The sequence below is a fragment of the Corvus hawaiiensis genome, chromosome 6 (assembly GCF_020740725.1).
Source record: "Corvus hawaiiensis isolate bCorHaw1 chromosome 6, bCorHaw1.pri.cur, whole genome shotgun sequence".
NCBI lineage: Eukaryota > Metazoa > Chordata > Aves > Passeriformes > Corvidae > Corvus > Corvus hawaiiensis.
Genome location: NC_063218.1, coordinates 65,316,440 through 65,342,349, shown reverse-complemented (window position 1 = coordinate 65,342,349; position 25,910 = coordinate 65,316,440). Strand labels below are relative to the sequence as shown.

The 25,910-nt window shown below is 50.3% G+C and overlaps 1 protein-coding gene across 4 annotated transcripts in view; it reads left to right on the top strand.

Annotated features, from left to right (window-relative positions):
* The first annotated feature begins 3,544 nt into the window (after positions 1-3,544).
* The window catches only part of PTDSS2 (phosphatidylserine synthase 2), a 30,012-nt gene continuing 7,646 nt past the window's right edge, over positions 3,545-25,910 (top strand). Inside the window, exons 1-7 of one of the 4 annotated variants that reach the window (XM_048306732.1) lie at positions 3,545-3,757; positions 11,856-11,957; positions 16,570-16,652; positions 21,384-21,451; positions 23,046-23,180; positions 23,989-24,039; positions 25,513-25,626. In XM_048306732.1, the coding sequence (XP_048162689.1) occupies positions 3,564-3,757; positions 11,856-11,957; positions 16,570-16,652; positions 21,384-21,451; positions 23,046-23,180; positions 23,989-24,039; positions 25,513-25,626 (747 nt within the window). In that variant the 5' untranslated portion in view covers positions 3,545-3,563. Of the gene's footprint in view, positions 3,758-4,767; positions 4,962-10,210; positions 10,453-11,855; positions 11,958-16,569; positions 16,653-21,383; positions 21,452-23,014; positions 23,181-23,988; positions 24,040-25,512; positions 25,627-25,910 lie in introns of those variants that run through there. The other 3 variants (XM_048306733.1, XM_048306734.1, XM_048306735.1) reach the window with 3 other exon arrangements.

The window sequence follows — 25,910 nt, the reverse complement described above, 5'->3', positions numbered from 1 at the left end:
CACTTCCGCAGCTTCTCTGGGCACCCTGTGCCAGGGCCTCACCACCCTCACAGGGAAGAACTTCTTCCCAATATCCCATCTAACCCTGCTCTCTGGCAGTGGGAAGCCATTCCTCCTTATCCTGTCACTCCAGGCCCTTGTCCAAAGCCCCTCTCCAGCTTTCCTGCAGGCTCCCTTCAGGTACTGGAAGGGGCAGTCAGGTTACCCCGAAACTTTCTCTTCTCCAGGCTGAACAATCCCAATCCTCTCAGCCTTTCCTCATGGCAGAGCTGCTGCGTTCCCCTGATCAGCTTGGTGTCCCTCCTGTGGCCTCTCTCCAACAGGCCGCTGTCCTTCCTGTGCTGGGGACCCCGGAGCTGGGTGCAGGACTTCAGGTGGCATCTCACCTGAGTGGAGCAGGGGGAAAGAATCATCTCCAATCTGGACCTTTGGAACAGGGAAGAACTGTTACTCTAAAAAGTGAGTGAAAGGGTTATGCGTAAGCCACGTCTTGCCTTACACCTGTTTTCTGGGGGGCTTGTTGCTTTCATTTACAAATAAGAAGAGCATTTCCTGGGAATAACAGGATGGTGAACAACTGCTCTGGATTCCCTTGTGCCCTCCAACAGCATTCCTGTGGGCTGCTGTAAAATAAACTAGGTCCTGGGGGTGGTAATCCAGCTGTATCCTGCTAGGAAAGGCAGCCAGCATTTTCAGAGTGGTGATCCCAGTTAAGCTACCATCACCCTGCGGCTTTGTGCCTTGAACAGGTGCCAAACCAGACCTGGGGATTATCAGGGGGAAAAAAAGAGTTGTCTTCCCAATGTCCTGCTGTGTGTGAAACCAAGGTGTGGGCAGACCTTCAGCCTTCCAGGGGTGATCCACGAGCTGGGAGCGGAGAACGGGCTTTATCTCTGGGAGCGTGTGGTGTTTACCCAGAGAGTGTGAAGCCCTGCCAGGCAGGGCTTTCCACCCGACAGCAGAGCAAAGGCCTTTGCAACGGGAGCGCCGCCGTGTTCCAGGGAAATGGGGTTACCTGTGGGAGGAACAGCCCGTGGCGCTCCTCCCACGCTCCTGCTTCTCCCTCCTGAGAAAGACTCGGCTCTCTGGACAGCCCAGGAGTTCGTGCACCCAGCAGCAGTCCCAAAAGCCCATGGGTGTCACCAGCCAGCGGGGAAGGTGAGTCTGTGCCTGCAGGTTGGCTTTGTCCGAGGTATATCCAGCCCCTGCAGCATCTCTCGTGGCACTCGGAGGAGACTGTGCTGCTGCTGTTCCTGTTTAGGAGGAATTTGCTTTTGCCTGGGCAGGATTTAGCTGCTTTTGCAGCAAGGCAGGCGAGCAGGTCGATGCTGACCCTCTTCCAGTGCTTCCCTCCCTTCCTGCATTTGCTGCTCTTGGGTGACTGGGGCTGAGGACAGCAGCAGGAAAAGCTGAAATTGGGGAGGGAGATGTTGCACCTGCCAGGCTGTTGTGGTGTTGTGGAGCTCTGGCTCGTACCTGTGCCAAGGTATTGCGGCCACACGAACCCTGTGTGAGCAGAGGGAATTATTTAGGATATGATCAGTTCCGTGGCTGCTGGGTTGGTCACAAACCTGAACCCACTGGGCTCCAGCCACCTTGGGCAGGGGTTTGACCTGCACCGAGTGTTGGCAGGGAAGCTGCAGGAGCACTCTGTGACCTGTTAGTCCTGGCTGGATGTGGAGATGGTAATTCCCACCTGAGGAGACTGCTGAAGGGTTTTGTGTGTGAAACCACTGTGGCTGGATAGAGGCTGCCTGTCCACCTCCTGCTTTTGGACAGCGAGCTCCTCTTCTGAGGGTGCAAAGGCACTGATTCAGGATGGTGCTAAAATGGCAGCAGATGTCTGTGTTCTCTTGTAAAGCTGGGGGTGTTTTCACCCAAATCCTGGTCTGTCTGGATCCATCGCTAACCTTGGAGCTACAGTCAATACGTTAGAGCAGAGGATGTGGTTTGGGGTGAAGCCCTGCTTGTAATTAAAGTCCTGGGTGCTCATTCCAAGCAGGGAAGGCTTACACTGGGTTGTAGGAGAAGGTTCTTTCTCCCAGAGGGTGGTCAGGCACCGAGCAGGCTCCCCAGGGAATGGTCACGGCCCCACGGCTGCCGGAGCTCCAGGAGCGTTTGGACAACACTCTCAGGCACAGGATGGGATTGTTGGGGTGTGTGTGCAGGGCAGGAGTTGGACTGGCTGATCCTTATGGATCCCTTCCAACTAGAGACATTCTGTGGTCTCTTGGAACAAGATGAGCGCCCCTAGCTCTCATAAAGGGGATGTGCGGGAGGGAGCGTTTCGGGCTCGGGGGAGGCCGGGGATTGTGCAGCAGCCAGAAATGTCCTTTATCTGTCCCAGAACCGTGTTTTGGCCGCTGCTCGCCCAGCCCGCTGCTGCCCTCCTGTGGCCAGCTCCGTTATTCCGCAGAATCCGAGAGTCCTGGAATGGTTGGGGTTGGAAGGGACATTAAAGCCCGTCCAGTGCCACCCCCTGCCACGGGCAGGGACACCTTCCACTGTCCCAGGCTGCTCCAAGCTCTGTCCAGCCTGGCCTTGGGCACTGCCAGGGATCCAGGGGCAGCCACAGCTGCTCTGGGCACCCTGTGCCAGGGCCTCAGCATTTCCTGGGATTTCTTCCCAGTGTCCCATCCAACCCTGCTCCCTTTCAGTGTTTCATAGAACCATGGAATAGCTTGGGTGGGAAGGGACCATCTTGATTATTTGCAGTCCTGTAAATGTTTCCTCTAATTTCTTTCCTCGTTTCGTTTCCCTGCTCCCGCAGGACTTTCCCTTTCCTCCATGCAGCATCCCTGGTGCCTGCTGCCATGCCCGGATCTTTCCAGAAAGCCGGAGCTCCCTGCCTGCCATCCAGGATCAGCATGGCACATTCCGGACGAGGAGCCTGACCAAGGTAATTTGGGAAGGGTCGAGGAATTCCGGAATTCTTCAACTCCGAGGGCACAGGGGCACCCTGCAGGCACCCCCAGCCCTGGCCAGACCCTCCGGGTGGGAACAAAAACCTTTGCCAAGCAAAACACACTTTTATTTTGCCAGCAAAACGCAGATACGTAACAGGCATTTAACGTCTCATCGCACAAAGACGCGGGGATCGGGACAGCCACGGCGTCAGGGACGGGACTAACTGGAATCCCCAAGGTGGGGAGTACTCGAGAGCAGCACGGCAGCCCGGCAAAGGACGCTTTTCCCCGCACAGTTCCGGAGCGAGTGCGCAGAACGAAGACATTTTGTTTAATTGGCGCTCTTCGGTCGCGCCCTGAGGGGCTCGGGGCTCTCCCCTGAGGGGCGGCGGCGGCGGAGGGCGCCGCCTGGCGGTCACGCGGCCGGGATGGGCGGGAGGAAGAGGCGGCCGCGCGGTTGCCACGGCAACGGTGGGGTCCGCCCCGCCCGGCCCCGCCCTCCCCGGGAGCGGCCGCCCCGCGCACGCGCCGACGCGGGGTCGCGCGCGCTCCGCCTCACGCCTCCCGCCCCGCGGCCCCGCCGGCCCCCGGGGTGTCCCCTCCCCACCCCACCCCACCCCCGGTGCGTCCCCGCCGCCGGTGCCCCCCCCCGCCGCCATGAGGCGCGGCGAGCGGCGGGCGCACGGCGGGAACGTGGGCAAGGCCGCGCTGGAGGAGCAGCCGCCGCCGCCGCCGCCGCCGCCCCCCGCGCAGCCCAACGGCGGCGCCCCCGGGGCCGAGCGGGACGGCGCCGGGCCCCGCCGCAGCACCGAGTCCGAGGTGTACGACGACGGCACCAACACGTTCTTCTGGTGAGAGACGCCCGGCATGGCCCCCACGCCGTTCGGGGCTGCGCGTGGGCCAGAGGGGGCCCTAAGGAATGGGATATGGAAAGGCTGAGGAACGGGACATGGGGGTCCCCGAAGGAATGGGGTATGGAGGGGGCCCTGAGGAATGGGATATCCGAGTTGTCTGCTACGCGTTGTCTTGTTTTCGTGTCTCTTCTGTCGCCGATACCGGTGCTGGAATAGGCTGCCAGTGTTTTCCCGGTGTGGCCCTACCGTTAATGGTTTCCTGGCAATGTAACGGGGATTCAAGGCTGGCTTTTGGCCCTGGCACCTCCTTTCCCTGTCCTGGTCCCCGCCTTTCCAGGAGCAGGACCCTTAGGGCTGACCCCGACAGCTTGTCCTGCCTGGTGGGTGCTCTGGGAGGTGTTTTCCAGCACCTTGGGAGCCCACCGTGTTCGGGCAAGCTTTCCTGCCTGACTCCGGTTATCAGCATTGTTTATATGGACCCCACCTCCTCCTCTCCCCTCCCTTAATCCTGGAAGAGGCTCTTTCCATCCATGTTCTTCCCAGTGATCCTGGCAGAAAGCTGAAGCTGTCGTGCCCCGCTCCTGGTGGTGTTGTGTATTTTTGAGTGTCTCAGTCCATAAAACGCGTGCAGAAACCCACGGCTGGTGGTGTTGGGCCAGCGGAGAAAATCAGCTTTTTGTTAAATTCGGTCCTTGCAGGAAGAGGTGTGTTGGTACCTGGAAAAGTGCTGCTAAATCCCAGCCTTGCTGAAGTTGTTCCATAAATCCCCTCAGCAGCACCCGTGTGCGTAGGTACAGGGTTTTTTTCTGTGTGAAACACACGTCCCTTTCCATGAAGGAAGCCAGGCTGACACTGAAGACGCTCGTTTGGAATACGAACCGAGGGCGATGGGATTTGGCTGGAGCCTGGCGTGGAGGAGTGGGAGGGGAGGGCACTTGGCTCTCACCCTGCCAATCTGGGCAGCAGCGGAGCCGAGGGCGTCGATCCCGGTGAAGGACGTGACATTCCTGCCGGTGCAAGCTGCAAAGGAGCACTGGGATGCTGCTGGATCCCGGCGGGATCTCTGCGCAGCCCTGACGCGCGCGGGTGTAGCCGAGGGACGCCGTGGTTTCGGGGACAAAAGGACCTCTCCTGGCGGGCACACCACATGTAGGCTGAGCGAATCGCGGGATCCCGGTGCCAACCTTTAAATGGAAAATGGGTAAAACTGTCCTTTCCTTACTCCCTCGTTACGGTGGCTCTTGCCAGCTGTTTTGTGAAGCCTTAAAATACCCGTTTTTTGCTGTAGAATCTCGCCTTGTTGCACCTTTTTGTGGTGGTGGCAGGGCTGTCACCCCAGAGGAAATGCTGTGATGCAGTTAGTGTGTCCAGGTGGATTGTTCCTATGGAAATCTGGATGTGCCTTGTTCTCTCAGGAGCTCCCCTGTGTCGGGCGGTCCCTTCCAGGAGGGCAGCATGGACAAGTGTGTTCCTTAACTTCCTATTTATCTGATTTTCTTTTCCCTAGTAGCTTGTGCTGGCAGCCAGGAGTTCAAACACCTGGAAAAGTCCCAAGGTTTTTCCTCGTGTTACTTTTATCCTGTACACGTTAGAGTGTTCTTTGGCAATGACTCAGTTCCTACCGTGTCCAAGAATAAAGATTATCCAGAGGAATGGTTTTCTTCCTGTGACCCTTGGGACTCCTCTCCCGCTGTGGAGGTGGCCACAGGAAAAGGAAATTTTTAGCAGTAACAGTGACAGTTTCCCTCTGACTTTGGAAAAATATGGAATGCACCTTCTCATTGGAGTTCAGGAGTTAGGGATAAGGTTACTCACGTGTCTCACTCCTTTTGGGAAAATGAGAGGATTTGGGATCTGTGGACGCAGAAATCACTCCAGGAGTAGTTTAATTTGTAGAGATGGTTTTCCTGCTATCAATGTGGTCCTTGGGAAAGGTGGGGCTTCCTAGCTGGCTTCCTGCTCTTTAAAATGTGTTTGAAACTTTGGAAAACCACTTGTGTGCTAATCTCTCTGCTCTTATTCCATACAAATGACTTGGAGCTGGAAAATACTCCCTTGTGGGAACCTGCTCAGTCAGCGTAGCCTGGCAGCTCCCTTTGCCATTAGGAAATGCCAAGGGAAGGGAACAGGAGGAGGCTTTCTGAGGCAGATCGGTGGTTTCTGTATCATTTATCCCTGAACTAATTTCCTAGCGGAGAGCTGGGAATGCCAGGCCCGCCTGGCAAGCCACTGGAACATGTTCCCTGGTGTTTCCAGCACCTTGGATTGTTCTTGTCTGTGTGCCTCCAGCAGGAGCTGTCACACAAAGCCCCTCTTGTTTTTGGGGTCATTTAGTTGGATATTGTGTAGGATGTTCTCCTAAAATTCCTGTAGATATTTCGTAGGTTGTCTTTAACCAAAGAAGATTTTCTGGGAAAACATCCATCCAGTCTCGATTTGAGGCTGTTGGGAGGTGCCAGATGCACCTTTGCCACCCCATTGTGACTCTGTGGGTTAATTGGTTTTTCAAAGCCTTACTTTAATTTGAGTTTAATTAGCTTTAATGTCACCTTTTGATTATTGATGTGTTTTATCTCTCACACTAATGATCCCGTATTGCCACCACGTGGATGTGATATTAATTCCTGAGGTCATGGTGTGGCAGCAGAGATTTGTGGAATTAAAATTAATAAAAAAAGAACTAAGAAAGAGGGAGTGGCAGTGATTCTATAGGCTAGTGGCAGTGTTTGGAGGAATTACTTCCACCTTTTTGTGCAAAAAGCATGGAATTTGCAGCTAAGGAAGAGGCAGCCCTTGCTGGCATGTCCCTCTTGGTGTGTTCGGTGTGGTGAGCCTTCCCAGATGGCCTGGGAAATGAGGATCTGTGTGGGCAAACCGGCTGGCATTGGAAAGAAGGGGTTGGTACTCAACCCAGAACATTCCTCACCCATTCCTCGTGGAGCTTGCTCTTATCTCTGAAACACCTCCCGGGATTTGCTAAAAGCAGTCTGGAGGAAGGGGTGGGGATTTATCCGGAAGAGAGATTAGGGAGAGGGAACATCTGCAGGTCGGCAGGAGCTGCTCTCTGTGCCCTCTCCTGAGGGATGGCCGTGGCACTCCCAAGGCAGCATTCCTCGAGTTTGCTGGGAACTGAACATGGGATTTTTCCCTGCTTTAATGGGGCCGTGCCGAGCCATGCTGCCCCCTCAGGATTCACCGCGCTGGAGCAGAGGAACATTGCTCCAGAGTCCTGGGTCACCCTGCCATGCTTTTCCAGCCTGTGGGAATGCCCTGGGCAGGGCAGGGAGCAGGGACATCCAGGCCTTGTGCAATCCCACTAAGCCACGTTTGCCAGCTGGTCACGGATGAGAGGGCCTGTGCCTTGGGAATTGAGTTGTGGGAATGGCATTGCCCTTTCCTCAAAGGAGGGGGTTGCATGGTTGTGCCAAGTGAGCTGGAAGTGCAGAAGGAATATCTGTGTGGAGAGGGCCTGTGAGAGTTCCATGCCCCACCTGGACATCAGTTGTCTATATTGCTTTTTTTTTTTTTTTTTTGGAAACACATTCCCAAAGTTTTAAGGAGAATAGGGGAAAGTGTGCTCAGAGAGTGTTACCTGTAATTCCTGGTCACCTGTCCCGGTAGAACTGCTCTGAACTAACTCCTGAGACACAGATTTCCATAGGTTTAAACAAAAAAATGTTTACTAATTGAAATAGGGCATTTGTGGAACTTGTGAGCTCTGTGGAAACTTCGGGAACTTTGGCAGCTCGGTCTTTCCTCGTGATTGGAAGGAAAACTCCAGGTTTGCCAAAGCTTTGCCAGTTGACTTGTGGTTCTGGTTCTGCGGAGGTCTGTGTTCCTGGGCTTCTTTGAGGAGATGGCAAGGAAAAGGCAGGTTGCTATTTTGGAGTGTCACAAGTCCGTACGGAAATTTAATCGGCCTTGGGTGACTTCAGGGATGTGCTGAAGATGTGCGACTGCTCTAAGAATAGGGACTGTTTTATTAACTCTGAGAGTTTAGACATTTTAAAACACAACTGAGAGCTTAAAACCAACAGGGATGTTTATATGGCTGGGTTTGAGTTGAAGGTTTCCAAACCCTCTGTCTATCCCCAACAGTTTGCCTGTTAATTACAATTTTTATTTCAAAAGTGGTTGGTTTTAAATCAGTATTGATTTTTGTTGTATTTTCTTGTGTCTTGTTCTTCATGTGAACCCCCTGCTGCTTTCGGAGGAAAGGGTTTGTTGTGCTGTTTGCCATATTTTCTTGGAATTTCCAGGTGTTGTGTTGGTCTATGGAGGGTACAGAGCTTTGACATCTGTTTAAAAATCTGCTTCAGGAATGGTTTCATGAATTTGCCATTATTTGGAATAAATAATTAAATAGTGAAAAAGTCACTGATGGGACTGATTGGGTTTGCTGACAGATCCTTTCACCAGCAGCCGCAATTAATGCAACTTTTTAAACCCAAGGGGCAAACTGGACTGGCTCTCCTTTGGAATTTTGTTCCACTTAAGAGGACTGACCAAAATACTAATAAATAAATTCTTTGCATTGTGTTCCAGTGATTGTTATTGTGTTTAATGGAGTTGTTGCATCACTGGTGACAAACAAGCCATGGATAACAAGGGTGCGGTCCCTGCTTAAGCTGATTTTATTTTGTGGGAGATGGAATGAGGCCATGGGCCGCCTGCTCCTGGGTGTTACTGTCTCCTTTCCACCCAAGGATCTGCCAGAATCAACCAAAAAATGAGATACTTAAACGACTTCCTTCTGTCATTTCTGTCATAGACTTCAGTTGGGAAACCTGCAGTGCCTCAATGTGACAGGAGAATGACTTAGCATGAGAAAGAGAAGCTGAGATCAAACTTAATCCCATTAACTGGGAAAAAAACCCCACTTGTTTGTGGTCTGCAGCGCAGGAGAGCTTTGCTTGCTCTCACTGGGTGTTTGAATTAGCGGGGCAAGGGCTTTTGTGAAAACAAACCTGATTTATTTAATTTCCATCTCCCAGGGCTTGCCTGGGGAAAGAGCCAGATGTGTGGTGCAGAAAGGCAGAAAAATAAGCCACTTAATATCTTTTTAACAGTTTGGGATTTGTTGTGAGTTCTGTCCCTGGCCTTAGATATTTTTGTGCTCAGGTACATCAGGCACTGCTTTGCAGAGTTTTTGATGTGAAACCTCCCAGATCTGGCTGCAGTTTGTACCCCCTTTGCTTTGGGCAAAGTGTTGCCCAAACTCTTGTGTGTAATTCCGAGGGGAAGATTCCCAGCTTAGCTCTTTTCAGCCTCCCAGGCTCCAGGCCAGGAGAACATAAGCCTTTCCATGTAATTCCTGCCTTGCTTACCTTGCTGGGTTGTTCTTAGCTCACCTTCCTCTGGTGTGTTATTTTAAAGTGTGTGTGGAGATGAAAACAATCCCCTTGTGCCATTAAATTCATCCTGATCACTCGGATAAGCCCTTCCTTAAGGAGAGCTGCTCCTTTTTGTGGAGTTTTATTTTATTTTTAAACTCCTGAGCTGTGGGAAGACATGGTGTGCATCCATATTTCCTGGCTTTTTTCCCCCTCTGAGGCGGATTTGGGTGGTGGTGCTGCGCTCCTTCTCACTGCTGTGTCACTCCTCACAGCTCTCTGGCAGAGCTGCCAGCTTGCTCTTTCCAGAAGTCAAGCCCATCTCCAGAGTCTTTCATCCCAGCTCCTGGAACTCATGCTGCGCTGGAAGCATCTTTACCTTGAAAACCTGCTAGGAGGAAATCTGGCAGCAGCTGGAGATGAAAGCTGAGCTACAAGGGAGGGGATGAGAGAGCAGCCTCTTGTTTCTCCTTAAACAGGGCAGCTGGTTGGGTTTCAGGCTGGTGGCTGTGGCACCAAAAATGAATGGGAAATGGGATACCTGGGGCTCTCCAACACTGACCCTTCGCTGTGCTACAAGATCCTCGCAGGGAGGAACGCAACTAAATCATCCTGGTGCTGGCAGAGGGGTTTCTCGAGGCGTTTATCCAAGGGAGGACATGCAATAACGGATCTTTTGGCAGTTTATGGGATGCTGGATGCATTGGAAAAGCAGCTGACTGTGGGTGTCCAGGTGGTGAAATGCTAAGGTGGGATTTCTAGATCAGTTTTCGTAGCCTCTTCAGAAACAAACGGCGACGTAACAATTGTGTGTAATACATAATGTATATAACTATACAACGAGGTGTATAACTGTAACAGTATAACAATACCATAACAAGTTCCAAAAGCAAAGGACAAAATGAAGCACAAGGTACAAGAGTAGCCTTGAGTCCACGTAGCCTTTTGGGTGGCGGCAGTAGAATCCATTCGTGGTACCCCACGTGTAAGTGCAGCGAGCGGGAGCGCGGCGTGGTTGGAGCCTGGGTTCCGTGCCTGCTGTCCTGCCTCCTGGGAGAGGCTGGGGTTGGGCTTTCCAGCTCCTGCAGGATCCAGGGCAGGCCCCACGTGAGCACTGATGGCTGAATCACCTGTCGTGGCACCCGGGAAGATGCAGCTGCCCAGCAGGAGCTTGCGGCTCCCGAATCTCTCCCTGGGTTTTGGCACGCCGATTCCTTGCTAATTCCAGAAGTGGTCGTGGGTCCTTGTGGTTTTCTCCTGGAGCTGGTGGTCTGTGTCCTCGAGACCACGAGGAAGGAGAGCCTTCAATGCCAAACTCCGTTGTGGCAGGGGCAGAAGAGGATTGTGTCTGCTTATGAGGTACTGCGTGTGTTCCCAGTGGGATTGCAGGGATGGTGTGGAGTACTGGGGTCTGGAGTAGGATGGAATTTTCATTCAACAGCACTCTTTCCTTGACTTTCAGAGCAGTTTTAGGTGGGTTACTGGGGGAGTTGTTTAGAGCTAAGTCAGTGGATGGTTTGGAAATTCCAAGGTTTATTGTGCACCGCACAACCAGAATATACAAACCTTGGCATGACGTGGAGATGGGATGTGAGCTGCTGTTACAAAAGAATATATAAAGAAAATGGAAATACAGCCAAATACATCACGTACAGACACTTTCTTTTACAGCTTTTGTCCTCCCTAAGCTTCTTCTTTATACGTGGTTTGTTTTATTAGTTTGTGTTAAGGGACGTTGTCTCTAAAGCAAAACTGGCGGCTTGTCCTTTGGCCTTCCACGGACAGAGTTCCTGTGCTTCCCAGCTGGGGCTGCAGGAGTTTTCCATTGAAAACAATAACTGACTTCTCATTAGGAAAGGAATTTTCAACTCAAAGTAAGAAAAGATGAGGGCATTGTAAGAATGTTCTCTGTGTGGTGATCAGTGGGTGTAGGGTGTGGGTGTCCCCTGGCTGGGTGCGCTCTGCTCACTCTGCTTCTGTAGAATCACAGAATCCTGGAATGGTTTGGGCTGGAAGGGACCTTCAAACTCATCCACTCCCAAGGGCAGGGACACCTTCCATTGGCCCAGGTTCCTGTAGCCCAGTCCAACCCAGCCTTGGACACTTTCAGGAATAGGGCAGCCACAGCTTCTCCGGGCACCCTGTGCCAGGAGAATTTCTCCCTGAGTGCTTCACCAAAATCCATGTAAACCTATGGACTCCCATGGATGGGGACGTTTTACTGGTGTGGAACAGCCACCCAGCTTTGCTGACGTGGCTGTTCCCACAGAAACCCCTTGTGCTAAGTGCACTGAAACTGTAGGAATCCCTGGAAATCCGACATCTTGAGGTGGCATCAGAGTTCTTACAACAGCAACTATGGTCCTTTAGAGATTTTTTTTTAAATTTTTTTTTTTTTAATGACTTGTTTTTCTTGTGTGATTCCCATGTCTGGAGTGAATTCCCTTTGGTTGCTCTCAAGGGCCTGTTCCCTCAGCTGCAGTTTTGATTGGCAGGCTGTGAAGTAGAGCAGCACTGTCAGATGTGGACCTGCCAAACCTGGAGCTGTTTAGATCCGGGTGTTTACCCTGGGTGCTGGTTTTTCCCAAGCTGCTGCTGATCACACGCAGTGCCACTGTAAGTTCTGTTCTCTGTGCCCTGCCATAGAGAAAACCTCAATACTACTGACTGCTGGCCATGGTTTTGGCCTCCTGAGGCTGCACTGGCAGGGGGAGGTGTGAGTTTTCCTTCTTAATGTCGTTTTTCTCTGTTCTGAATTTCAGGAGAGCTCATACCCTGACAGTCCTGTTCATCCTGACCTGTGCGCTGGGCTACGTAACCCTGCTGGAAGAGACTCCCCAGGACACGGCCTACAACACAAAGAGGTGAATATCTGAGGAATATCTGAATATTCCCAGGTGTGTTTTGGAAAAGGGACCTCCAGTGACCCCTGCACTCCCTTGTGGAAGTGCCTGTTCCCTTAGGAAGTTACAAAACCAGTCGTAAATCCGTAAGCTCCTCTGCTGCTGATGGTTGAATTTCATTTCTAATCAGTTTAGTGTCACTGTCAGGCCTGTGGCTGCTCTGTGGTGTGATTTAAAACAAAATACACACTCTTGCTAAAGCCTCCTGGCTGGGTTTCTTTGGCAAGGGTTCTGCCGCTGTTTCTTAAAATAGCCTTTTCTTAAAAATAACCTTTCCTTAAAATAACCATCATTTCAAAATGCTGGGAGCTGTGACTACGTTTTTCTGGCTCGAGTGCTTTTTGTAAACTTCAAGATTTCGGTACAAATCCTTGTTTGTTGTTGAAAATCGCTGTGAGAGCGTGTAGCCCAGAGGGAAGCTCTGAGGGAGTAAGAAGGAATCGTACGTGTGTGGTCAATTCCTACTGTAATTTAAACTGGTTCAGTGTGGTTGAATTTCTCCCCTTTTAAAGTGCAGTAGGGAAGAAAAAGGAGGTAGGAAAGTGGTGTTTTAAAAAGCTAAGTATGTCTTAAAAATATGCTGCAAAGCATCATTGCTAGAAGCATGAAAATCATTGTTTTCTGCCAGACTGGTTTCTTAAATACAGTGAAATTTTTCCCATTGCTGTTGAAGGATTTTTTCCTCTTTTTGTACCTTTCTGAAGGGACTCAGGATGCAGCATTCATCGTGCTGGAGGTGCAGGAATTGGGGTGTTTCCTGAGATAACCTTGGTTGTTGTTCTGGCAGTTACACAGTGCCCAGGGGTAATGGAACTCACACCGTGCCCCGCTGAGGGCTGGGGTTTCACACGTGGGGGTGACACGGGACAAGCTGGAAGGCATCTGGAGCTGGGAAAGGTTCTGGAAGGCTTCTGTGTGAACAAATGCTATTTTATTCCCAGTCATAATGAGGGAGGCCAGGCTGGAGGCGTGGTGTGGCCTGGAATGGCCACTCAGAACTGGGAAGGGGAAAAGCTGAAGGAGAAATGATGACGCCTCCTTAGGGAGTAACACGGAGCTGAGGTGACTCAGTGGAATATCTTATTATTGAGCTTAGAGCCTCGACTGCCTGAATCAAAACAAACCCAGGGAAGATTAGTCAGCAGGTGGATCTTTCTCTCAGGAAACACGGCTTGCTGTCTGCTTATCCAGTGCCCAGTTGTTAAAATCGATTTACAACATCATGCCAGGGAAGGGGCAGCAAATGGGCTTTGCTCACTCCTGCAGCTCCGCAAGGTCTTGGCACAACAGCCCTTGAAAAGCAGCATCCTGAGGCTTGGACACGACCTTCCAAATATTCCAGCTTTCGTGTGTTTAAGCGTATCTCCGAACAAAAGGAGGCATTTCAGAGCAGGGTAAGATGGGCACAATGTGCATCAGTGTATCCATAGCCCAGAGTGTCAGAGATTTTGTATCTTTGCTTCCATAGCCTAAAATCCCTTATCCTGCCCCGAGACCTCGGTCAGTCCTAGCGTGGAGCTGTGCTGCAGTTGGATTCCAAGCCCTGTCCAGCACGAGGCTGTCCCTCGGTATTCCACGGGAGCACTTGGTGCTTAATAACCGGGGGGGTTTTGTCACCGCGGAGCAGAGCCTGGAGCTGTCACGGGGTTTTATTTCCACCTCCTGCACACTGACAGTGGAGCAGTGTCTGGGGTAGGTGCAAAGCCTAAGTACACACTTCCAAAGGCTCCAGCCTCCTTTGTTTCCGTGCCCTGGCTGAGGTGCCCCTGTGAGCTGCAGTAGGTGCTCAGAGCAGTAAATTGAGGTGAGCTTCCCAAATTTGCTGGCTCTGTGTTTCCCGGACTGGAGTCGCGTGATGGTCCCACCTTCCCCCTATAAAATCAGGATTGTGTCACCCTATGTCACCGTATCCATCCGGTCACTGGCGGGAGCAGGGTGAGAGGTGGATTCGTGGAATCACTCACAGGAGAAGTGATGGGCAAGACCCAAAGGCGAGCAGGAGCCTCTGAGCTCACGGGGTGTGGTCTCTGTGGCTGTGAGATTGGTGTTTGCACCTGTTGCAGGATATTTTCCTTCCTGCACCAGGGCTGGGGATGAAACGCTTAAAGGAGGATTGGTTTCTTTCTTTTAAGATAAGGTTTACAGGAGCCTTTTATATGTAAATGTAGTCAGAGTTCATTGGGATCGCACAGGTGATCAAACTGCCCCTGTTGTAAGAGCCGTGGAACATTTCCTTTGTTAGGCAGGGAGAGATTGTGCTGCAAACCTGTCTGATCCACGGGAGCTTTATTCCCACAGTTCTTCCAGCCATGGAATAGCCCATCCTGACTGACAGCTGTGGCATTCTCCTCTGTTCAGCCTGGACTGAGCTCCAGCTCTGAGAGTAGCCAAATAAACACTGAGCACCTCCTCTGCAGACCATGGGAGAAATCCACAGTTCCCCAGTATTTGGAATGCTGAGCAGGGTTTCTTGGGGGGGGAAAAAAAAAATCTCTCTTTTTCTTTTTTTTCCATAAAAACACATTCGGGTTTAAAAACACCTGTATGCTTCAGGGTTGTTGAATTTCCAGCTGGGAAATGTCTCTCCTGAGATTTTTTTAAATAGCTTTTGGCAATGCCTGACTTCCACGGGGACAGATCCAGGGACATGTGGGTTTGCATGCTGATCTCCTGCTGCTGTGGCTGAGCACCCGCAGGGAAATGGAGGTAACCGGAGGCCAGAGCCCTCTGCCAGGGCTTGTGGTACCCCGAGGGGGTTGTACCAGCTGTGCCAGCATGGATCCAGCTCGGGAGGGGACAGGGAGTGGGAGCTGGCTCCTTGAATCCCAGGACAAAGGGCCATACACAGCTCCTCATTGTCCTGTGTGTCTGAATCGACTCTCAGCACAAACAAGAGTTTGTTTGTGCTGATGGAGCTGCTGCTAGGCTCTCCCTTTTTTTGTTTGTTTGGTTAAGTGCTAGAATGATTTTTGAGGGCACACTTTGCTATTTGATGCCTTCCTGATTTGCTGCTTAAGAAAATCCATTGGCTGTGTCCAGCCAGGTGAGGAGAGGAGAACTCCTCTCAGGTGCTGGAGCATTCCTGCCTCAGGCCAGGCTGCTGCTTAGGCAGTGGAAGCCTCCTAAGGAGATAGATTAATGATGATAAGAGGGAAAATTTAGTTACCACTGAGAAAAAAAAATGTAATGGAGCTGGTGTGGTTATTTATGTAAATTTGTGATTTGCTTCCAAACTTCCCATGGTGAACTTGAAGTAAATGAATGTATCTGGAGCCCCAGCATATTTCAGCACAGCTGCTCTTGGGCTGAGAGGGGGTTTTAGGGGATGGAGCACTGCTAAGCTCCCGTGGTGATTTGGATCTGGGATTTGAATTCCAGCTTTGGGGAAACAACCCTCCCAAGGCCCAGAGCAATGGTCTGGACCTCTCAGTTCATGGCTGAGCAGGGATGGGATTGTCATATCACACAGCACTGCAGCTTCCAGATGCAGCCAGGGACTCAAAATGCAAAATATTCTCATTATTGGAGGTCAGCTGAAAGGGTTTTGCCCTGCAGATCTTTGGAAATCCCCGTGGAACTGTCTATTCACAGATCCAGTCAGCAGCTAATTCTGGTGTGCTTTCCTGGGTTTAAAGCAAGCAAAATAACTGAGTTACATCTGTTAACTGGACCCCATTTTTATTTTCAGGAGGCACAAACATTTATACTCAGAGGTGAACAAAAATAGAGGTTACAAAATAGTTTTTGTAAATCCTTCAGTTTTCTGTTTTGAAAGATTTTTTGGACGCGTTTAAAGCACGAACAGTATCGTGTCGCTTCTGCTTTGCAACATTTTCTCCCTAGCAGCAAAATGACTGGGTGTTGTGTGTGGCTCCTGCAGACTGAGCCATTTTATTTGCAGTCAGGGGTTGCATCATTTACTGCCAGCGTGGAATGAGCTCTTTCCCAGTTGCCCATCCTTTCAGCCAGCTCTTGAGCAGGTGATGTGAGACAGCAAGCAGGATCCAGTGGGAGTTGAGGTGTAGTAAAAAGAGCATTTCTTGATTGCTTTGTGCCATTTAATCCATTAAAGGAACATGCCCAGGGTCGTGGCTCTTTGGTATATTTGGGCTCCTGGTCTGATAATCTATTTTTATTTAAAATCTCTGTTATGTTCCTTAGGCTCTGTGTTGTGGTTCCAGCTCCTGAAATAGCAGCAGTGCTGGTGTGGTCGGGAGAGCTCCTGCTTGTCTTTAGTTGGTTAAGAAGCTGTTTTGGAGTGGTGACAAGTCTGACAGCTCCTTTTTAAATTCCATGGAAATCTGGTGAGAGCTCTCTCACTGCTAAATCCAACGTGTCTTTGTGAGCCAGCGGGAATAAAAGCTGCTCCCAGACGCTGCGAAGTGTTTGACTCTCTGTGATCCTCAGCCTTTTTCTGTTTGGTTTTTCTGGATGGCGTCTGGATCCATTTAAGATGGACACATTCAGCAGTTAGAAAACAAGGGCCAGACGTTTCTCACATCAAAGAACGTAATTTGCAGTCCCAGGAGGAGGATGAGGCAATAAAACCAGAGTGTTCTGTTTTTCCTTCCAGAGGAATCGTCGCCAGTATTTTGGTTTTCTTGTGTTTCGGGGTGACACAAGCTAAAGATGGACCGTTCTCGAGACCTCACCCAGGTAATTCACCTTGCTGGGCTCGCTCAGATACTCCCGAGGAGCTGCCTGGTGTGTGGGGAAGGTGAATGTTTGTGTTGCCTGGAGAGCAGGTAAGTTGTAATCTCAGTAATCACAGAGGTTCCTCCATAACCATCCTGCTGGAGCCTGGAGATCTGTTCGGATCTCCCTGGTTTGGCTTCCCGTTGTTGGTGAAAAGCTCCGTGAGAACTGCCAGGTTCTTAAACCTGAACTTCCCCTGTTTATCCTCTTTTTTTTCCTCCTCTCTGTGCTGGGACTGCATTTGTGACCATGTATCCAGTGCTGGAGCACTTCCTTTGCTCCATGCCCATTATCCATGGGAGACTAGAGGCCATTGATTATGATTTTAAAGGTTTCTCATAAGACTGGAAGTCTTGAAAGCCTTTGAAAGCACAACACAAGCCTCTTCTAGGTAATGTAACAGCAGGTGAAACATGAAAATGTGTAGATGTCTTTGATCTTTTGCTGATTTTTAGATGTGAATCATTGAAACAGAAGGAATTAAGGGAATTCCTACAGGCTCAAATGATATTCCTGAAAGCACTGGGCTCTCCTACAGCCAAATAAAGCTGGGGTTTAGGCCAAAAATGTAACCCGGCAGCCACCCCACAAGCCCCAGCCAAAGCAGGCGTGGTTCCAGAGCGGTGCCCTCAGCACACCTCTGCGCACCCGGGGTTTATTACGTTGGCCTTTCTTGTTAAGCAGCAGGTTTTAGTCTTTCCTTCTGTTCCAGGTGATTGTGGTTCCTCCTGTTAAATCAATTGCTCCTTTTCAGGGCACCAGTGACACTTGGCTGCACCCAGGTTTGGGACACCTGGGGGTTTGTCTGGTTTTATTCCCTAGAACAAAGCAGGGGAGTTTGGCTTTTAGTCTTGCCCTCAATGTAACATTTCCCCATAACATTTTGGTGTTGTTCTGAGCTTTCTGCTTTCAGATGTCCTCTCCAGAGCTGCAGGGTTGTTCTGGGGATTTTTGTGATGCTGTGATGCTTCCCAGATTCCTGGTTCCAGAGTGTGGAGCTGTGTTAGGGGCTCCTCTGTCCCTGCAGTCCCTTGGGATCATCTTCTCTGCTGTCCCTGCCTTCCCTGCTGCTCCTGCTGTGTGTCATTAACCTACTTTTCACTAAGGCCATTAAGGAAACTGATCCCAGCCACCACCTCAGTGGCACCTGTCCAGACTGGTGGCTTTATTTCTTTTTTTGGCTGCCTTCTCAGCATTCCCAGCTTCAGCCAGGGGCTCATCCAGCTTTGCCATTTCCCTACTGATTCCACACAAGCCCCTGTTTTCTCCAGTTTAATAATTTGCTATGTGGATGGGCACCAGTTGCCTCCCTGTAGCTCAAAAATGTGGGATTATCATGGAAGTAATGAGGTATGACTGTTTAGGCAAGACTTTACTGGCTTGCCCTGCTTTTACCCCATTTTTCCCTGGCTTTGGCTCCATCCAAACCTTCAGGCAAAGGGGGAGCACTGCCTTAGCCCCAGTGTGGTGCAAGGGACACATCTTAAACTCTGCTTGAGGATCCATTTATTGGTGGGTGAACAGCCAAATTTGGGGAGCATTTCCCGGTTGAATTAATCCTGGATACAGTCAGCATCAGTAGCCTGTCTCCTTAGGATTTGCAGATGAGAGACACTCTTCCTTCTCCCTGGCAGCTCCTGTTCTGGAGCCTGGTGTTGTAGGAGCCCAGGGATGCTTTACCGCCTCTGTCAAGATAACACATCCACGCCGTCACGCCAGAGAAATTATCCATGACAGTTATTAATGCCCTGAGAAGCAGCTTTTCACATTCCCAGCCTTTGCCAGGAGTTGTTTTGGCTGAGTACACAGTGTGTGACAGGACAAGCTGTTTGGGGAGTAAGCTGTGAGGATCTGGAGTAACCCATGGGATTGAGGGCTGGGATGGCTGGGAATGTGCAGGCAGGGACCAGGCATGGGCAGCACTGGTGGCACTGGGAGGAGCAGCTCCAGGACAAGTGTTTTCCTTGGGAAAACAACCCAGATTTTTGTGGGGTTTTTGCTCATTTAGCCCCTCAGAGTGGGTCAAACTCTGAGCAGAAGTAGGGAAAGAGGCTGGTTGGAATCAGCTCTCCAGGATGTTCATGCCCTGTTCCCAAATCCCAGCAAAGGCAGCAGTTTAGTGTTGGATGGTGGGAATCACTGGGTTAGCAGGTGTGTGTCAGGGGTTAGTGGAGACCTCCTTAATCAGGAGGAGAGCCCTGGCTGGAGGGAGGTGAAGTGGCAAGTGAATTTAAGGGAAACAAGTATTGGAGATGTGCCAAAATAACCTTACAGAGCAAGCTGAGCCTGGCCCAGGAGGAGAGGGAGCAGTGTTTGTAGAGCCTTGATGACATTTGGGGTCATTGGGGTGTGCTCAGAACCTCTCGGGGACCTCTGTCAGCTGGGGAGAAACCACAGCACTAAATCAGAACCAGATCTCAACTTTTCATTTCCTCTTTTGGCTGAGCCTGCTCAGCAGCTGCCACAGCCCTGTGTACAGAGGGGAACAAAACTCAGACAAGGAGGAATAAAAGCTCAGACAAGGGTTTCGATTTCTCTGCTTTCTGTGTCTACACCACTTTCAGGGCCAGTCTGTCACTCTGCTGACTGTGAGCGGTGTAAGTCTCTGGAACGAGGTTTATGGGTTAGAAAAAGGAGCATTTTCAGGCATCTGGCAGTGGCATTTAAAGGAAACTGCTCAGTTCTGGTGGGAGAAGTGTGGTGAGGAAAGGTTCATTCTCCCTGCTGGCTTGAACGTGGTGCCAGCCTGGGAAGAGGTTCCTCTCTCCCAAATGCTCCTGTGACCAATGGAGGATATTTTTTTTGGCTGTTTGGTTTTTCCTAAGCTGCATTCTGGAAAGACAGGAGGGTGAAAGCTGTCACGGAGCTCTGGACTGCTGTTCTCTGGGCCACACCTGCCTTTTTTATTTTCCCTTTTTCTTTTTTATTTTCCAGAAGTGTAAAACAGGTGATTTGGATGGAATTAATTTAGCAGGTTTGCTGCAAAAAGGTCCCACCTTCCACACTGTGGTCTGTTTCAATGGTGGTGTCAGAGACTGCTTTTAAAAATGTGTGGGGTTTGTTGGTATTTTTGGTTTGGTTTTTTTTCCTTATTTCTTTGTTGTTTTGGGTTTTTTTTAAGCATTATTTCCTACTTGAGGCTGAACTGGGTAAAGACACGTTTCTGGATAAAGCAGCTCCTGAGCTCCATGGGGAGTTGATTTGGGGTTCTGAGCTGATAACTCTTGGGTACAAGCCCGGAATTTGTTTCATTCTTGCATGATTTATGCCTGGCCCTGCTTTAAACATCAGTCCCTACATTGCCTTGGAATTAACAGGGAGGAGTTCCCAAGCCAGGCCTGAGGGTCTGGGTTTCCTGGCCAACCCTGTTGGGATTCCTCTCCATCACCCCCATGGACCTGAGGAAGGACAGCTCCATTCATAACCAGGAAACACCTGAAGGCAGGTCCCGTTCCAGAGGGGCCGGTGTGTGATGTTTCTGCAGTTTCAATACCCCCTGGGAACGTGTCCAGTTTTCCTGAATTCCCTTGTGTAGAATCCTTGGATCTGGGGAGGGAAAACTGCTGGAGCTGTGTCTGTGCCTACCCTGGCTCTGCATCAGCCTCTCGGAGCAGGATCAGAAATGCTGGGGGAGTTCAGAGCCCAGAAGTTACTGCATGGGACGGAAACCAGGCTCTGGGTGGAGCAGGATGGATCGGGGCATGGATGAGCCCGTGGAGCACTAAACTCCCATCCAGGATGGCCTGTGACCCGAGGGCTGAGCCTGTCAGGAGGGCTGAGGTGCCGGGGTGGAGCTGGAAGTGTGCAGACACGGTGATTTGGGCAGCCTTTGGGTTCAGGTGTCGCTGGGGTGTGAGCAGGTCTGTAATCACACATCTGCGGAGGGCTCCGAAGCAGCTGGGCTTTGCCGGGCGGTTCTTGTGGAGAGTTCCAGGTGGTCTCAGAGGCTTTGCATCCAGCACCTGCTGAACCTTCGGTCCCCGTGTTTTTAATTGCATTCCAAGTGAAAGTGAAATTGCCTTTGGGGTTTTGAGATGCTGTCGGGGGCACGACCTTGTCTTCGGGCCGAAAGCTGGGCTGCCACAAGCGGCTCTGGCCTGCCTTGGGTACGTCTGGTGTAGCCAAGGTTGGACAGGTCAGGTCACCTGAGACCAGGGAGGAAGTTCAGGAAGGATCAGGTTCCCCTCCAGGGACTGCTGGAAAGCAGTGCAGGTGGCACATGCCTCTCCTTCCACTTCTCAGCTGCTGAGTTTGTTGGGTCGAGGTGCTCTGGATCCGGGTCCCTTCTCCCAGATGCAGGCTAGTGCCTGAGCAGTTCCAGCAAACCTGCACAGCAGCCTGGGTGGGAGTTGAAGATCCTCTCTGGCTGTGGCCTTGAGGGAGGGTGGGAGCACTGTGCTTGGGAGCTGGGGTTTATAATTCCATGCTGGGAGCATCCCTTGAAACGGAGCTTCCCTGAGAAGCTGCGGCTGCCCCATGCCTGGAAGTGTTCCAGGCCAGGTTGGGCTGGGAGCAACCTGGGATAGTGGCAGGTGTCCCTGCCTGTGGCAGGGGGTGGGATGAGATGGGATTTCAGGTCCCTCCCAACACAAACCACTCCAGGATTCCATGCTTGGTGATATTGAAGTAAATGAATAATTAATTTATGGTTTGCTCCAAAGCTCCTGACATTCCCCCTGTGTCTCTCTGCAGCTTACTGGAGGTTTTGGCTGTGTGTCAGCGTGGTCTATGAGCTCTTCCTCATCTTCATCCTCTTCCAGGTAAGTGACTGACACCTCCAGCTCCTAAAGGCCACTTCCATGTGGAGATCAACTCCTTTGTGGTGGTTTTTTTCCCTGCTGACTACAGGAGATGTTAATTTTTGTGAGATGGAATCACTGGGCTGTTTAATGAGACTTTGAGGCTGAGGGAAATGATAATGCAAAAATATTTCACCTGCTCTGACCTCCAGTCACCCTCAGCCCGCGGTAGACACCGTGTTGAAGTGGTTTTAGATGAGCTGGTGAGGGAGTTCACGTTCAGGAGCTGGTGTTTCACAGTCCAGTCTCTGCCCTGCTGGACTCAGGGGGATTCACCTGGTTTCACCTTTGGAAATACCTTTAGCCTTGAATGACAGGTAGGTGTGGGGTTTTTGCAATAAACCAAAACTTCACACCCAGCTTTGTGTGGTGGCAGGAGCTGAGAGGGAGGTTTTTCATGGAAAGACATGCCCTTGGTGCTTCCAAATGAAACTGTTTTTACTGTATTCTTTTTTGACCACATTTTGCCATGTCTTGTCCTTTAGTAAACTGAGACTTTCCCCCTGACTTTTACGATTCTCAGAAGTTAAAACTAAAATATTTTGAGTCAATATACTCATCCGGCAGCTCTAAAAATCGTTTTACATGAGAGAAGGGTGAGGAATGCTTTTTTTCTTTTTAAAGTTTTGCTTCTAGAGGCCATGTGAGCTTGAAGAAGTGGGGCTGGTCACCCTGGGTTTTTCCAGCCATCCTTGTGCATGATATGTCCCGAGTGGCTGCAGTCAGACTGAGTAATTTTCATTGGTTGTACTGGTGTGGCTCTGAATTCCAGCAGAAAAGGCTGGAATGGCTTTGCTTCCCTCTGGCAGCGTGTGGTGTCAGCAGAGATTTAGTGGTTAAGGAACTCCCTGCTGTTGCTCAACTCTTTACTAAAAATACATCATTGCCTTGCCCAGGTTTAAATAAGGTTCAGTTCTGCTGAGTCTGCAGGTGGCTGGACTTCCTGACAGCACATCCAAGCTCACTCGTGGCTGAAACTTGTCCCAGAGTTCGTGTGGCTTCAGCAGTTCATTCTGTAATTTCATTATTACTCTGTTAATTAATTTTGGCCTTGTCCTGCTGTGCTGCCTGTCACAGATGTTCTGGGGTAGAGCCTTGACCACAGCACCAAGTGATTCTGTTGGGAAATAAACTCTCAGCAATGTGTGGCTGTTTTAGTGGCAGATGAGTTCACTTTTTGGTCATTTTGATAATTTCTTTTTGCTGTTTGCATGGGACCTTACTGGAAATGAGGGTTGGGAAGGATGAGCTGTGTGAAGGTTTTGGGAGAGATGGGGAGCACAGAGGAGTGGCTTGGGGTAAAGGGTTAAGGATCACTGATTTCTCATCTTTAAGGTCATTCTGTAGCCATTTTCCCCCTTAATATTTAGGATTGGAGGCTCCATGTCAGGTGCGTGTGTGTGGGGTGCTTCGAGGCCTGGCTTTATGTCAAGAATTGTTCTGCAGCCAATTTGAAAGAAGGTCAATGTGAAGATCAATTCTGGCCTTAATTCTGTTTGTGCCTTCTGTGTGTGGGTCCTTCAGGAGGATCCTGGGTTTCTGTGTTCCCTTGCAGACTGTGCAGGACGGGAGGCAGTTCATGAAGTACATTGACCCCCATTTAGGGGTTCCTCTGCCAGAGAGAGACTACGGGGGCAACTGCCTGATTTATGACCCTGGCAATGGAACTGACCCCTTCCACAACATCTGGGTAAGGAGCAAACTCACTAATGAGGCTGTTTTGGGGTAAAAAGCTGCTTAATTGAACTCTTTAGAGTGCAGTTGTGAGTCTGGCTGAGTGCTGAATCAGAGCACAGCCTGTGACTGACTCTTCAGCCTCTTTATTTCTCTTCTCTTGACCTTTCCTGTCCATCAGATGGGGATGTGTCTCTCGGGATCCCAATTACCTGATTGCCCCGGGGTGAACTGTTCAATAGCCCTTCCTTCTCAGGTTGTTGGTATCAATTTTCCCCGCAGAGTTTGGGTTTCTTTGTGTGCTTGAGGACTCTTCTCCTCGGTCACCTTGAGGCACGAAGCCCAGAAGCTGCACCACACAATCTCACAAGGGTTTGGGTTGGAAAAATGATGTAGTCCCACCCCCTGCCATGGGCAAGGACACTTTCCACTAGTCCAGGTTGCTCCAGCAGCAGTTTTCTGAGTCCTGAAAACCATCAGATTATTGTTTCTCCCTGGCAGAAATTCCAGGGCAAAGGAATGATGGTCATTTACAGCTCCCTGATTTCGTGAAGTGAGGAGCACCCAATCCTTTGGGTCTTCCCTGTAAATCTGCAGTGCCCCAGGGACTGGAGTAACTGGGATCTTATAAAAGTAGAGGGAAAGGCACTGTGCCCAGGGACTGGCAGGGCTGGTAAGGTTCAAGAAGCTCTGCTGAATTCCTTCCTGATGAAGGAATGCAAGTATTTATGTGTGGGAAAACCAGAAGTTTGTTGCTGCATTTTTCTTGGAGGTGGGAGGGGAAAAAAAAGGGCTGTGACCTTTACTCTCTTCTTGGTTTGCAGGACAAGCTGGATGGATTTGTTCCTGCTCACTTTTTTGGGTGGTACCTGAAGGTAAGAATGGCTCATTTCGCCTTAGGGACTCTGCTCCTCTGCTCGCAGAGCCTCACTGCTGCTGCTTTTGTGGTGCCAAGCCACAGTCAGTTATACCAGGCTTTGTAATACATGAAAATACACGTAAAGATGTCAAAAGCCTTTTTCCCCGTTTTTTTTCTGTCTCCTGCCCAGGTTAGGCCACCTCATTTCTTTCCAGAGATTTATTGCAGCAACAGGCTCCCTCTCTCCTCCACAGGAATTCATTCTGGGGTCAGATCAATAAAGAACTTAATTCCTGTAGCAGCAGAAATGCTGGAACGAGCTTTGGAAGTGGAGCGTGGGGCAGGCAGTGACAGTGATATTCCCAAACACAGATGCTGCTGCTTTCCCAGTGGCGTCAGATCAGGGTTTTAAACCATTAAATGGGCAGTGGTTTAATTCTTGTTGCTTTTTAGTCAGTATCAACCAACTGTGGAAGGAATTCCAGCTGCGCCTGTTGCTGGCAGAACAGTCAGCAGTGTTTTGCTGATTACTTTGGTCTAAATGTTACCTTTTTTAACCCAAGCAGACTGACTAACTCAGGCGGTTTTGCCCCCTGCAGACCTTGTTTGGGTTTGCAGTTTAAATAACAAGCTGACAGAGCTCGGCTGTTGGAAAAACAAGCTGGAGCTGTTGGTTTGTGTTTTCATTTAAAAGTGCTGATGTGTTCTGTGAGTGGTTTGGGGCATCCCTCAGAACCAGAGGTGAATTTGCTGAGCCTGGGGAGACCTGGACTTCAGCTTGTTCTGTTAGTGAACTGAGCTGTAAATTTGGAAAACTTGGATCCTCTTCTTCCAAGAGAATTGCAGTAGAAACTGGGCTGCCCGGCTGGAAGGAAGCAGGCTGCTGGATTTCCGCTGGGCCATAGCATATTTTTCTCTTAAATATGTTAAATATTAACCTATTTCTCTATTAAAAGCTGGAGGTTGAGTGTATTGTCTCAATAAACAGAGATGGGCTTGTGCTTGGGTTTTTTCCCCAAATCTCAAGGCCCCAGGATGGCAGTATTGAGAATGAATGGGCCTCATTCATCAGAAATTATTGTGGCTTTGGAGTCGTTTAGAGCCCATAAAAAGCTCTGAAAAGCCTTTTCTGAGCACTGTTAGAATGGTGCTGCCTGTGGTGGTTGAGCACCCAGTAAGTAATTCCATGCATTCAACTCATTTCCCTCCTGCTCAATCCCATTTTACCTCTCTCTGTTCTTCATGTGATGGGATTGTTATCACAATCTATATTCCTGGGCTGGTTTTGGCTGGGGTAGAGGTGATTTTCTTCAGTGTCTTTCCTGTCTCTTGTGCTGGAAATGTTGAGAGGCGGTGGGCATTTGGACCATCGCATCATGAAAACAAAACTATCCCGAGTTTCCTGATCCTTTTCTGGATACTGGTGACAAGATCTACAACTGTAGATGGATTTTAGCAGCTGTTTAAAAGGCATTTTTTCTCCCTTCAGACCTTGATGATTCGGGACTGGTGGATGTGCATGATCATCAGTGTCATGTTTGAGTTCCTGGAGTACAGCCTGGAGCACCAGCTCCCAAACTTCAGTGAATGCTGGTGGGATCACGTATGTACTGCAGGGACCAGGGCTTATTTGGGAATGCACATTTTGTGGGGAGGGCTGGGAAGTGGTGAGAGCTGAATTGTATCACATGTGGGACTGCTCCCTGTTGAGTTTGTGACGTGCTTGTCACTGTTTCTGTAATTTTGTGGGTTACAAACCCTTGGACACGGTTGAATATTTGTTTGGGCTCATTTCACACCGGAGGGAGAATCTAAAGCTGTACCTGAACACTTTCAAATATTGGCTTCTGGTGCAAAGCTTAAAGTCTGAAATTCAGAGGAAGGCAA